Source organism: Ornithodoros turicata, chromosome 2 (assembly GCF_037126465.1).
Source record: "Ornithodoros turicata isolate Travis chromosome 2, ASM3712646v1, whole genome shotgun sequence".
Classification (NCBI taxonomy): Eukaryota; Metazoa; Arthropoda; class Arachnida; order Ixodida; family Argasidae; genus Ornithodoros; species Ornithodoros turicata.
In genome coordinates, this window is record NC_088202.1 from 23,661,952 (window position 1) to 23,677,057 (window position 15,106).

Below are 15,106 nucleotides of genomic sequence, written 5' to 3' on the forward strand. Positions count from 1 at the left end.
CGAGGATAGAAGCGCATCACACATTTATTTCAGTCAGAAAAGAATGAAATGAAGTCCGCCGTAGTAGCTGGCAATTGAAACAGGACAACTTGTGCCTTTCCTTTTCATGTCGCTACATTTGCAAGTGTTCTTGATGGTCAATACATCCTTGCACATATTCGGACTGCCAGCTCCCGTGGCATAGTGGTTAGTGTGATCGCTTTCCACGCCGAGACTGGGAGGTGATACGAGTTCGAATCCTGTCACCGGCTGTGCTGTCTGAGGTTTTCCCTGGGTTTTCCGAAGACTTTCCAGACAAATGTAGGCACAGTTCCCCTTGAAGTCGGCCCAGGACGCATACTAACCCCCCTGTCTCCCACTCCTTCCTGTTGTGCTCTCTTCATCTGTCCACGTCTGTACGCCGCTCTTAGCCACAGTTGCTTCGCGGCGCAAACACGGAATTAAAAAAAAAACATATTCGGACTACCTCGGAACTAACCCATGCCTTGAGATGCTGCCCAGCAGTTTGGGGCATTCAGCCGTCGCCGGGTAAAGAGCTTCGTCCTTTGGAACTGTATGTGTTACTTTTCTCTCTGAAGTCGTATGTTAAACGTTATAGCAGTTTACGCAGACTACAGGTTATATCTATGCGGATCCTCTTTACGCAAGGATGTACTGTCTGCCAAGAACACTCGCAGGTGTAGCGACATGAAAATGCACAAGTTGTCTTGTTTCAATTGCCGTTTCGGTGCCCTATGTCATAATGCGGAGATCACTGCTCGCACCTAATACGGCTGACATAATTTCTACTTGATTTATTTCGTCTCGAGTTGATACAGCATCATTGTTAATCCATTCGGGTGCACATAATCATTCTTATCTGTCAACGGCGGCCATGCCACGAATATCGCCGATATTACCGATATCACCCAGCGTACATCTCACACAAGCAACACAAACAATCGCCATCCCGAAAACAGCGTCTTCAGAAAGCAACCCCCACCTGCCTTCGAGGCGTTTGAGCAACAACCAAACACCCCTTCACGCGAGTGGAACAGCCCGAAACGCGCTCTCCCAATAGTTCAGCTGAATCCCACTAGGGTGTCTCTCTTCCTGCTCCGCCACGCGAAGCGGCGTTCAAGTTAAGGTTGCGGGCAGCTGTACAATTTCGCAATGGCATACATGGACGATGTCGTAGTGTTTTCTAGAAATTTTCAGGAACACTTGGAACACATGTCAATCGTCCTTGCAAGGATGAATGAGGCGGGTATAGGGCTGTTGCAGTGAAGTTTGCACAGCGCCATTTCGGGCCCCAACGGCCGCAGATCACAACAGTAAGGAGTTCCATCAGCGGGTTTTGCACGGTGTGTCAAACTGTATGGTGCCAAGGAAGCTACAAAACCTGTAGGAAATCAACAGAAAAAGCGGTGCTTCTTGAAAAGCGCGAACAACTCGAAACCGTGTACTTGAAAGTGCCGCGTCGTCTGCTAAACTGGGGAGTGTTGCATGATTTGGGGCGCTGATGTTGCTGCTCACTCGCGCCACCTGGCCCAGAGCAACAGGCCCATAACGATCAACCCCCGCAAGGTGCAGCTGACATCGTCTAGGAAAAGCCTTCTCGGCTTTGTGGTGGACGGAGGTACCATCCGTCCTAACGACGACAAGCTAAAGGCGATCACGTGGTTTCCGGTTCCCGGTAACGTCAAAGCCTTGCAGCGCTTCCTAGGTGTGGTTGGTTTTTACAGACAATTCATTCCTAATTGTGCCGAGCTAGCGCAGCCGCTTAACGAGTTGTTGCGCAAGGACACGCGCTGGAGTTGGGGAGAAGAGCAGGAACGATCATTTCGAGCTCTATCACAAGCAATCGCTGATATGGCTATGCTTTATCTGCCCGACCTTAGCAGACCATTTGTTGTGCAAACAGATGCAAGCGATTATGGTGTTGGCGCAGTTTTCTTGCAGGAGCATGACGCTACTCTGTGTCCAGTGGCTTTTACAAGTCGCACGCTGAATCCGGCAGAACGGAACTACTCCGTGTCGGAAAAGGAGTGCCTGGCGATCATCTTCGGTTTCAGGAAGTTCGACCTTTACCTGGACGGCAGTACCTTCACTGTCCAGACTGACCACCAGGCACTTTCTTGGCTGCAGCGGCTCCATAACCCGTCTGGACGACATGCCAGGTGGGCCCTGATGGTACAAGGCTACTCCTTCAACGTGGAGAACAGGCGGGGCTCAACGAACGTGGTAGCAGACGCGCTGTCCCGCGCGCCTCTACTGGACGGGGAAGAAGAAGGCACCGAGGCGCCTTCTCAACTTCTGGCAGCAGCACAGGTGGCACGAGACGTATCTTCGTCTTGGGGCTCCGTCGTGAGCAGAGAGCAGGTCCTAGACGCTCAGAGAGCGGACGGCCTTTGTCAGCGAGTGTCGCAGTGGATAGCTGAGCAAGACTCGGCGGACACCGGAACGACTGACGGACGGCACGACTCCTATCTGCTGGGCGAGGATGGCATCCTGTTCAGATACATACCTCAGGCGGATGAGGACGACGGCTCATCCCCGTTCAGAGTCGTGGTGCCACGGAAGTTGCGTAAGTCTTTCATACGTTACTTTCATGACTCGGCCTTGGCAGGTCACAGCAGCGGCAGGAAAACTTATGAAAAGTTGTGTCGTGTTGCGACATGGCCAGGAATGAGGCAGGATGTAACAACGTATGCTCGTACTTGTCCCGTATGCCAGAGACAGCAAAACCTCGTGGTGGTTTACCCCCTGGGCGCTTACAGCCTGTTCAGAGTAATAGACCCTGGCAGATAGTTGCTTGTGATGTGATGGGACCATTTCCCCGTAATCCTAGAGGTAACCAGTATTTGTTCGTGGTTACTGATGATTTCACGAAATGGGTTGAGCTGTTTTCTCTCAGGACACTGACTTCCCAGAGAGTGTGAGAGAAACTACTCGACACCTTTTGCCGGCTCGGGTTTCCAGCACAGCTGATCAACGACAACGCAACCTACTTTACAAGTAAGGTGTTCTCAGATTCTTGCGCTGTCTTAGGCATTCAGCATAAGAAGACTTCCCCGTATCACCCTCAGGCTAATATTACCGAACGTGTTAATCGGAACCTGAAAATGAAGTTGGTTGCTTTTACTAGCCAGCACCACCGTGATTGGGATCTTCGCATGGCCGAGCTGGCGTTCGCTACACGGACGACTGTCAACAGGTCTACAGGATTCACCCCGGCGTTCCTGAACTTGGGACGAGAGGCACCTTTTCCAGTGGAGAATGCTCTGGGCCTCCGGGATGGTGCTACCCGGCCTCCTTATTCAAAGTTTGCTGAGGACCTCCGGAGTCGACTGGAAGATGCAGCCCGGACAGCTCGGGAGAACCTGGACGTCGCAAGGTTGGACCAGGCTCGCCAGTACAACCCTGGACGTCGGAACCTCACCTACAGCGTCGGTGACCTCGTCCTTCGACGGACTCACCCGCTAAGTGATGCGTCTCGAGGCTTTGCAGCTTCACTCGCAGATAGGTGGGATGGCCCCTTCGAGGTAAGTGCGTGCGCCTCCGGCCTCACTTACAGGCTTCGTCGCTGCGATACCGGCGAAGAGACTGGGCCGGTTCACATCTCGGACTTGAAGTCTTACCATCTCCGAGACCCGGACGGAGAGGAGCCCGATTTGCAACCTGCCTTCCTCCAGAACCTGGACCCGGATCCCGTTCCCGGACCTGCGTCCAGCCGGTACAACTTGCGTCCCCGCAGGCGGCGCACGTAGCTGCCACTATCTCCATCGCTAAGCATAGTGCTTGTGATATAGTGTTTTATTAGTGTGATTTCTGTTGCACAGTTTTCCGCTGTTTGTCCTAGGGAGTGCCCTTCCGGCGCTTACGACTTGGGGATGCCCTCTTACCGTGTTCCCTTTTTTCTATCCTCGCATACAGATGCGTCGACGTTCCCGGCCCCGCCAGCCCTGGAAGACTCCGGGGTTCTGCGCGCAGTCCCCCCGGCCTGACTCCCGTTCCCGTTCGCAGGGAAGTTCTGCACGCGCACCTGGTCCTCCCTTCCCCCAGGGCCACTCCGTGGCAACGTGGACCATCGTTGCAGACGGGCAGCCAGTGTCGTGGGCATCCCGATCGCGTTGAACCAGCCAGCCGCGGCCTCTCCGAGGTGATGACTTGGCCCTCACTCCAGCTCCCTTTCGGGGCCACACCCTGACAGAGCGGCACCCCGCTGGCCCACTCCAGCCACTCACGGCAGATGAGAAACGAATGCTCTGCCCAACCTGCCTCGTTCCCGAGTTGCACCGTGCCACCCATCGCAGGGGTCCCCTCCACCTCGCCCGGGTCGAAGCCGCCCGCAAGGACAGCGATGTCAGCGCGGCCCTGTCAACCCTAAGACGACTCAAGCCACAACTACTGGCAGAAGCAAGGCCTCCTCCACCCCAGACAGCAGCCCCGCAGTCATCATTCGACGAGGCAGTCCTAGAACTGACGGACGACCAGATGACCCTCTAGGGGGAGGGGAAGTATCGGATCCAGCGTCCGGATACCCTCCGACAGAGGGCGCGCTGGGCATCCGACGAAGGGGGGCATGACCGAATAGATAAAAGCGGGGGGCTCGTTATCACGGAGAGCCTTTTTTGGTTTGGGATTGCCTGCTGCCGGGGGGCTTTGGTCTGAAGGACAATAAATCTGGTATGTCTGTTTGAATTTCTGTGTGTGCTGCTTGTTCCTTTGCGCGCGGAACGGACGGGCTGACGCCCCGAGGTTGTGGGAACGTAGGTTTCCACAGCACTTACGACTAATTCCACAATATGATTCGGGTTGTGAGGCGGTCTAGACGGTCTAAATGAAAACCATTTCCAAACGCCATGTGGGAAGGATCTGCGAGCTCGCCAGTTGCCTCGGAGGCGACTCTAAGCGAATATGCAAACTCACAGCTGGCAGATCTTAGCCAATTCTCATACGCCTTCGAGCCAGGTCCGTGACATCATCCACTGTGAGCGCCTCCGAACGAATAAACATAAACACCCTTACTTGAGCCGTGGAGCAAGCATGTAGTGAAAGTGATATTCGCTTGGGACGAGTGCACTGCACGAAAATGACACTGAAATAGTACGTGTGACAGGGGTACAACACATACCTAAAAATAAAACTATTCGGAAATGAGCGCTGTCCGTGTCTGCTGCACGAGTTAGTTATAACGGTTACGACGGGCTCTCTCTACTACCAGGAAGCTGACTCAGAGATTATCGCCGCTGCTTGCAAGGCATTGTGTGCGGTTTATGAGTGATTCGTAGAAAGTGCAGGTATGTGCACGTCGGATTTGAGTTCATAATTGTGTTTACATTTGTAGAGTATGCAAACAGGGCCACTGTTACATGGTGGGCTCCCGAATTGTTTTTCAGCGTTGTTGGCCGTTTCAAATTTGTTTGTGTGGTAATTATTGTCAGTTGTATTTCAGGACAGAGGGCGATGCATGAATGAAAGGCAGATGTTGAGCAAAGGGCGAGCCTGTAACACAGATGTAACGTAAGTTTTCTCTTAGCTGTTCGAATTGATCTTTTGCGTTGTTGGTGTTCAGTTTCAAAGAAAGAAGACAGCCTGGATGCCGAAACGACGTGGCTTCCCGCGAGGCTCTAGTGCCTTTCAACAATTAGAATGGTCAGTTAAGTGTCCTTATTGTCCACGAGAGGGAGTATCGAAAAATGTGTCAGTGCTAATATAATGTAAGGAGAATAAAACTTTACGGCAAACATATTATTGTGTCATGATTTATGACTATTATGAGGACATTATGTTTATTTGTGAAATAAAAGCATCGATAAATAACATGTATTCAATAATAATTAAAAATGTAGTTGAGTTTAATTTGCATTTTCATGGCACGTTAATTCTACGTTGTCAGTTTGCTGTTAATTCCGCTCTTTCAACATTGGTATACGTTGAATTAACGCGTAAACTACGTTTCAGTTACGTGGAATATGCGTTCTGGTCGCTGTTAATTTAACCCGTTTCTGGCTGTGACATTAGCCAGGTTGAATCAACGTTAGCTGTCAACGTTGATCCTGCATTCACATGGTTGATTTTCAACGTATTTTCAGCGTTGAATTTGCAATGTTGTGTTGACTGGTGACCTGACCTGGATGTTCAGCTCCTGGGAGCCTCTGGTCGACAGTCATTCTTTTGTTGAGGCGTAAGATTACCGGCATGACGAATACAGCACTGCCATCCGATCGCCTCATTGACCATGTGAAGTATTGTTGGAAATAGGCCGTGGGATTCTGTTTCATTTTTTTTTGTATCACTGCTTGCTGCCCATGGACAAACTAGAGTCACTAAACTAGACTAAACTCGTGGCATGTCATGACAATGTCACCCCCTGAGGATTCGCCGTGCTGTTGTAAAATGTGTTCATCTGACCTGGATGACGAGATCCCGCGTACAATATATGTAGCTGGTGCGTGTCATTAACCGCGCAGGGTATCCCTCACTGCCTATTTGCCCTTCCACCTGCACACTTGTCGGCTCCAGTGAGATCCAGTGCTCATCTTATTCTTACCCCTGCCACACGAGCATCCTCCATGATCACTGAACATGCGCGGAGCGCCAGCTAACGCGTAATGTTTCAACCTGTCAGGGAGCATTGGATCGAAAGCTCCTTGACAAGTTGACACGTTACACGCTTGGAGGCGCTACGTTCAATCACCACTGAAGACTGCCCGTGTGATGGTCTGGGTATTAGTGATTAGTAAGGTGGAACAAATAACAACCACGCCAGCGTGGCCAGCGTTGGACGAAACGTTCAAGGTGAAGGCGACAAGAGGTAGTGGAAGTTTAGTATTTTCGTGCCATCTTTGCATTCCGTAAACAAAACGTCTTTGTGCGTACCAGACATCGTACTCGAATTTGAAGAAGCAGTGTTAAGGCAAGCGTGTTTGACATTTCTGTTGGCTGTCGCAGTTATCGTATTGAGGATTATATGTTAAAGGCGCTGCTTTTCACTAATCAATCGAATACCTTGTGGAGCAAATGCGGGGTTTTAAGATGGTAGCCGGAGAAGTTTCACTAATTTTATGGCTTAGAGATGTTGGTGCAGTGTTTATTAGCGCACGTATACCTGTACCTGATGTCGTGTAGCCTCCTGGCAGCTTTGCAAAAGTAAATAAGAAAAGGAAAAGCAGTCCCGCTACTATAATCAGTCTTCCAGCGCTTCCAGTCCTGGATCAAGCAAATGTGGCTGTATTTGACGCAGCCGTACCTTTCCACAGCAATTATTCAGTCCTACCACGAAGGCTTTCACAAGGAGACGCGCCAAAATAGCCGATGCTCATTTTGAGTGCAAGCTATTGTTCAAAGCGAATTCCATGCAAATTCTCGGACCAAATAAAGCACATGTCAATTTCAATTTTGACATGTGTATCCCGGCTCTGTAATGCCATGGTAACGTAAGAGTAACTCGTTACTGTCGGGTAACGGGAACCATTTTACTTTTGCTACTTTGGTAACGGATGATTTCGTGTTAGCGAGTTAGGGTGTTAAGTTACTTTTTTTTTGTAACGTGTATAAGTCTGCCCGTGAGCACCCTGCTGTGCCAGTGCCCACATACGGCAGGCAGCGATTGGTCATGACAGCGCGTCACTTCCGCTGTTCGCCTCAAAGATCTGCTCATCCCATACATCGGCGAAACACGTCGAAGCCCATTGTTTCCAGAGCCGAGAGGAAACCGTCGAGCCCTCGACCTTTTTCCGTCGAGAAAACGTCGTATGTGGGTTGGTCTTCATCGTCGAGACAGTCGTCACCCATTCAACTCCACCGCGCGAAGCTGCATGCACACCTGCTGCTAAGCTGCAGTATTTTCTGGTGGTCACGTGTTATACAAACGTTGCTACATTGTTGTATTTAAATGTTCCCGGAATATTGCATTCTGCTATAGTATATGTTGACGTTTCAACATTTGGTAGGTTAGAGGTATTCATTCGTAGGTTCGTGTGCGTACGTAATGCGCAAATCTACAGTGAGAGATGTCCCCCTAAAATTCCCTATGATCTCATCCAGCTTTCGCTAAAAAAATCATAGCCTTACATGTGGAACACGTCTACGTGACAGAGTTGGCGCTGTAAATCATAGACATAAATTTGGTATAATCTGGCAAAGAAGTCATTCGTGAATATTCGAATGCGTCGTCATAATGTATGCTATTGTCTATCCTACAACGAAACTTGTGCACGGAAATCGTGAGTGTGAGGAATTTTCTAACATTGCAGCGGTGTACGCTGTACAACGATTAAAAGAGCAAAGTGTCCGTTAATGCTGTTCCCGCACTGTGTACGTGTTATCTGAAAATGTGCTCTTGCACCATTTAGTTTGGAAAGGTGAGAACCACTAAACTTAAGCTTATTTGAGGAATAACGTTTTCCCGTGAAGCGATGATATGTCACTCACCTGAACAGTAATACACGTTCAACAAAGAGTTCGGTTGTATAGGAAATCTGTCTTCATTCACAGGTCTGAACTTGTCGGGACACTTCAAGATGTAGTCGCTTCCTCGTTTCTGGCATACGTGATTTTGATTCAGATCACGTATGTAACCCCTCAGGATACTATCACAAAGGTTTTCGTCTGTGAATTCTGCAAAGAACAAACAAATAATTGAAACGGATGTGAAGCTCAAGAATGTATATAGTTTTATTGCTATTTCGTACCAGGTTGAAAGACGATGAACGCCTGCCGACATTTACAATGGCGGCGTTTTCGAACGGCACGAGGTTAACGAATCCGTCCCAATCACTTACCATTCCATTTTATCGAGAGTCATACCCCTATCGCAGGGGCAGACCTCAACGATCACTGAAATCAATGACCCTTGAACTAGGTTTAGCCTGAAGAATAGCTCCATCTGGGTATGGTGGAGTCACCCATTGCAGAACCGAGTCCCGCCATTTTGAAGCCCACCCTCACCATGCATGAATGCTGTATTCCGATTTCACTCGCTTTTTCAAACGTCCTGTGCTCTGTGTTTGCTCAACTCCAAAACGACGTGTGTCGCTGAGCGTATAGCTACACTTTTGGGAACGCATCGCGAACTGTGCGTGGGCGTCAAGATGGCGGAAACTCGCAGCAAACGACGCGGTTGTCTTCACACAAAGGGAGCTGCAACGTGCCAACTCCTCAAAGAGCATGGGATCCAATTCTGTTTGAGAAGTAGGCACGTTGCACGCTTGGTGACGCCTACATGCATGTTCAATCACTTCGATCATCACTCAGGACTACCTGCCCCTGTGCTTATCTGTCTCAGTCGTTATTTCCCCCTGCTCTGTATATGCGTTATGCTGGCGAGGGCTCCTTCCTTTACAATCACACAGCGGCCGAGGCTTTATTTGGGATCCCCGAGAATTAGTCCGATCGCTCAAATAAAAGCTTGTCCATTCATATTTTTACTTCCGTTAATCGCGCCCTTGCTAGCACGCTCATGCTAATGCAGTATCGGAACCGCCCGGTGTAGTGACTATGAGACACCATGGCAGTGCCGTGTATGCCAAAGGGAGTCTGGCCATTAGAAGGAGCCTAAAAAGAGGCTCGACCTGTCAATCAAACTTATGCGCATTTCACTGGTTACCGTTTTCCATGGGGGCTGCCATGACACTAAATTTTCACCAAGATGGAGGATGGTGCTTGGAACGGCGAAGCGGAGATTTCGTGACAAAAAATTTTCACAGACTACTTTAATTTCATACTGTGAGTATATATCCTCATGTACGCATGTGCCAAAATCAGCTTCAACTTTCGCTCCGCCATCATTATTTACGTGAAAATTGGATGTTTCGTCGCTAACGTTAGACCTAGTTAAGATCGTGATACCAGGAAGACAGCAAGAAGGACGACCCTTATACGTAGGATTTTGCATTATATACTTGCATTTTATTTATACATACATCTTTGCTCATTTTTGATTCAATGTACTTACATTACGTGATATAAAACTTCATAACGGCTGTCGTCTGCTACGAAGAAGCGGTCGTACCGTCATCCTGGCCAATCACTTCTGCCAGCAACCATTTCTGCAATTCTGAGCCTTCCCAACATGCCTCTCTCCATGCAGATGCGTTGATAAAAGTGGGCGCAAAATCCGTCGTTTTGGTCTGTCATGAGTGTAATCCGTTTCCATCCGAATCAATCAAGTTTCTCCAAATTGGTGGTACCCAGTAAATAAGGGTGAGGTATAAGTACTGTATGGACGTAATAATAGACAACTGTATTTCGACCTCTGATTGGCTAGATACCTCAAAAAGTGGGTGGAGCCTCAGGTATAGGAAGGTCCCATAAATGGCCAGACTCCCATTGGCATACACGGCAGTGCACCATGGCAATCATCGGCGCACATGGCGACAGTTTTGAGAAGTAACTTAGCTGCAACAACAGATAAGCGACGACAATGACACGAGGTGTTTCGCAATCAACCCGTTAACGTAAGTAGTTACTGAAAAAAGCAAGTAAGAGCTTCTTCTCAGAAACAGCATTAGACAGTACAGTGCAATTAATCGTTTCCTAATAGAATATCGCATGCGTCTCGCTATAATCTCGTAAACCGTTCCCATTTTCTTCCATCACCGGTTGCTGATTGGTATTCGTGGCTCCTATAACTGCCCACACTTCTGAAGAAACCACGTGTCGGAGATTTCCGGCGCATGTCAAAAGAACCCCAAGTGGTCGAAATTATCGTGCAACTATCGCACGGCAACATGTCTCCACTCTGGGCAGACAAACCTTACGTGTAACGTCACGGCACTATTATTTATTCTGTAGAAACAGATATTCCAGGTAAGAATAGCAAGCCTAGTACTGGCTGACCTCTAGTAAAGGGGCAATAAAATGCAAAGACAACTTGCTCTCAAATGAAAGTCCGTGTTTCCATTAGCACTATAATCAAACAAAATTAGTTCACAGAATGCTACTGTCTAGAAAAAAAAAAAAAAAAAAACGCAGTCGAAACAGAGCCGTCTTTGGCGGCAACGAATGGGATCCTCAGGGGGCAAAGACTGGCAGCATCCAATGAGACAGCAGGAGAAGCGCGCGCATGCCTACCGTGCGTGTGTGGAACTGGAACGGGTCCGATCGTAGTGGTCCGTATATGCGCGTCAAGATGCCCACTGCCGCATTTTTTAAATACCGATTCGCTGAATCGTTCTCCCGCAACAGTTCTCGCAAATGTTCCGCTGACAACGTTTATCTTCACGTCCTTCGGACAGCGACGTCAGTGTGCTTTGCAACGCGCACCATGTTTCTAAGCGGGAATGCTCCATGGCGTGGGTCTTGCCAGGAATTGGTGCTGCTCCATGTAGTTGAGCAGCACGTCCAACTGAGCTTCGGAAGCGCGCGGATCCAGGCTCTTTCAAAGTGCCGCCGGAGGACACTGAATCTTCCGTAATTTTTGCCGTAGCTGTCTACAGTGTCATCGCAATTAATGCACTTATATGTTTACATGGGCTCAGTTGTAAAGATACACGACGAGGATATCTGCAGACAACAGCGGCTCACTTTCTAGTTCTTCACTGTTTCACTCCACGTTATCTACCTCTACCTTCTCGCATGCCGTTGGGCGTGTCGCTGACGAGCCAACCTTTTTGTTTATTTTTTCCTTTATTGGTGCTGACGTAGGAGCAACTTCAGTGACCGGGAAGGAGAAACATTTCTATTGAACTTCGCGAAGTTCAAAGCTCCTCCTATCGCGATGCCATCTATTGAACGAAGTTCACCGCTGACCAGTCTTGTACCCCAAGAGTCACCATGCAAAATATTTTCGCTCTGCGATGTATTGTCATTGCGCCATCGGATTTCCAAAAACAGTCGGAGAAAGCAGCCGCAGCCCTCAGACACGAGCCTCGCGTGATGTTGCAATGGCTCTGTCTTTTTTTTTTCTCAGACCACGCGCCGCTTATACATGCTTAAGGTGCGCGGCTGTACGCCACTGGTTACGTTCCGGAGCCATGTTGCGTCACGACGTCTTCTAGTTGGGCGATGCGCTCTTTGCACGTGGAGAGGTGAACTGTGAACGTGTACTGAACAGAGCGTTGCCCGTGCTCTGTAGGTCGCTTGAGCTCATCGTTCTTTCGCAGGAGGTCATTTTATTCATTGCGCAACACGCCGCAGCGAAAAAAAAAGGGGTCACTTCTATGCTCCTTTAAGGTAGCCGTTTAAAGGGAGAGTCCGCAACGATCGGAGAAAAAAATTGATGCATATTGTACTTGGTACATAATTGCCCCCGAATACCTGTCTTAACCTTTGTTTCCCCTTATGTGATCAAGTCTGCCTCAGACATGAAATAATCAAACCGAAACTGGAACGTGGAAAGGTGGATGCCCACTCAAGGCAACTGCGCCGGCGTCGACGTGACGTCACCATACATAGAGCGGGCAAGCAGCCGGCATGCAAGATACCATGATGCGGGTATGCGGACGTTGCTACGCTGTGTTACGTCCATAGGTGGGCATTTTCCTGCGGCCTCACTCATTCTCACCTCACGAAGCACAGACGTTATTGGCCTCACTCACCCTCACCAAATTTTCCTTACGAGTAACTAAATCTCAGTCGCCCTCACCCTCGCATTCCATTTTATATTTTGCCCTCACAAACCTCACCTCAGGGCATCGGGACCCCGAGAGGGCTCACCATCCTCATCTTCACATGCATTCACCTCATGAGACTATTCACAACACTTATGGCCTCACGTATCTTCACCTCATGAGGGACCTCATCCTCACGTGTCCTCACCTCATGAGGGCCCTCATGTTCTCACGGCGCCTGACGTACTTTCGCCTAATGAGGACCCACATGGCTTCATGAGTCCTCATCCTCACGTGCCCTCACCTCATGAGGGCCCTCATGGCCTCGCGTACCTTCTTCTCATGAGGACCCTCATGGCCTCACGACCCCTCATCCTCGCGAGCCCTCGCCTCGTGAATACCTTCATGGCCTGACGTGTCTTCAAGTCACTAGGAGGCACATGAGCCTCAAAAGAACTTTCCGTCATGTTCACATGACACGTCGGCGTTGAACTACTGCGTCGGTAGTTGGTACTAATGATACTGCGCGGCATCAAACTGTTTATAGGATCTCGTGCTGTGCTTGAATAAATTTGGTAACAGTTGTTACTGTCACAGTGAGGTTTAACGTTAGTGTTTAGCATCAGCAAAGAGGAGCCCGAACTCATCACCTCATCCGCGAGACCCCTCACGAACGGCCTCATGACCTCATTCGTGAGGTTGCTCGCGAAAGGTGCCTCGCGGCCTCATCCGTGAGGTTCCTCAGAAAGGGCCTAACGGCCTCATCCGTGAGGATCCTCACAGAATACGTTGTACCATCACGTATTAATGTCCTCACGACGACTGGCTTCATGAGGGTCCTCACTGTGGGCCTCATAAGGGATAATGCCTCACGACTGGCCTCGTGAGGAACGTTCAGCGTGGTCTGGCCTCACTCACCCTCACCTCATCGTTGTGAGGTGAGGGTGAGGCATCTTCATGAGGGTGCTCATGAGTGAGGACGCCCAGCTAACGTTCCCGAAAACGAATGCGTACGACACTATGGACGAAGATTGGGGATCAGGGTACTCAGACATATAAGGCGATTATTCGCAGCGACAGCTTCGTGTGGACGGTTCTGTGCGTGTGAGGGGCGTATAGACCTCTACAGGAGAAACGTCACCGTGACGTAATGATGACGTTGGTAGACATATCGAAACCGAAACAGCGCGGGTGGAGAACACCGCCATTTCACAAAGCCGTATTCCTTCACGAAGACCACAGGTGGCTTCTTTGTATTAGTATACACACCTAGTCACGTTTTTAGTCGCTTTCGAGACTTCATACGCGTTCCCAGTCCACCGCGGAAAGAAAAGAAGGCTGAAAGAAACCCCCAAGAGTTGCATCGTCTGAAAGTCAATGCTGTAATCCTGTGTGTAATGTGGTTTGTTATTATGACGTAGTTCGTGCTTGCTTTGTATAGAGACACTCCGTGCACTCCGAGAGAAACTAGGGTCTGCAAGCTCAAGATGGAAGAGCCCGGTAGCCAAGAGCCCGGTATCCATCTTTAGAAACGGCAACCGAAAAGATAGGGCTACCGGCAGAACAGAGCTGAACAAGGCCACAAAACTAATAATATCTAAGGAATTACAAAAAAGAAAATCTTAGAATATGAGAATCCACATTTAAACGTGGCTTTCTTGTGACTTACTGATGTTTTATATAGCAGTTCTAGTCTACCAAATTGGCGGGACTGCTGTACCATCTGACGTAATTTTTCTTTTTTTTGTAAACAGGGAGGTGTCTATTCGCAACAGAGGACCATTCTCCGTCTTCTATAGATGCTCGTTCACCTGACAACGCGAGGTACGATTTGCATTCTGACGAATCCGAAGGATCCGACGTTCAGAATCACTCTGATGCAATATATTTCTAAGGATTCAGTTTACAGGACGCCCATAACGCTCGTACGATGCGTTTTACGTCTATGCTGGTATACTGCTTGGTTCAGACTTCACAGGAACCGCAGTCAGCCACTTCCCTCAGAGCATGGTCTACGACCTATATCCTTTTGCGTCTATCGGACATGTGTCCATTAACATGCTAGAAAACATCTTAATTGATAATGTATACCTCTCTGCGTTGTTGTTTGATGTACGCGCTAAGTTGAGTCGGCTTCGGAGAGTCGGGAAACAGCATAGGAATAGCATGACTCGCTAGGACTTTTCGTTCTTCAGATACTCCGAGCTCATGTATGAGACGTGCTCTGATGTCGAACATCTGAGGTGTGAGATGGTCGGAACAAGTTCTGCTGTATGATGTTTTGTTGATCTCGTCTTTCGGAGTGCTGCCCCCCCCCCCCACGCACACACGCACAGATGGCAACGCTGTTCATCTTTTGGAGAGGAGAAATCAATAATACCCAACGCTCAAACTGACTTGTTGTCACATGGTTTGAAGCAACATCTCGACCCACCTTCCTTTTCGCTCATTGCCGTATAATTAACGCAAGAACTATGAGATTAGAACGAACACAGGCACTAGAGAATGGAATGCATGCACTATGACATCTGTCGACCAGTGTTGCCCACAGAAGACTTCCATCGACGCAG

At 49.2% G+C, this 15,106-nt stretch overlaps 1 protein-coding gene across 1 annotated transcript in view; it reads right to left on the minus strand.

Annotated features, from left to right (window-relative positions):
- Positions 1 to 15,106, minus strand: part of LOC135385240 (uncharacterized) — a 119,242-nt gene that overhangs the window by 19,407 nt on the left and 84,729 nt on the right. Inside the window, exon 20 of the mRNA XM_064614444.1 lies at positions 8,419 to 8,604. Within this exon, the coding sequence (XP_064470514.1) occupies positions 8,419 to 8,604 (186 nt within the window). The remainder of the gene's footprint in view (positions 1 to 8,418; positions 8,605 to 15,106) is intronic.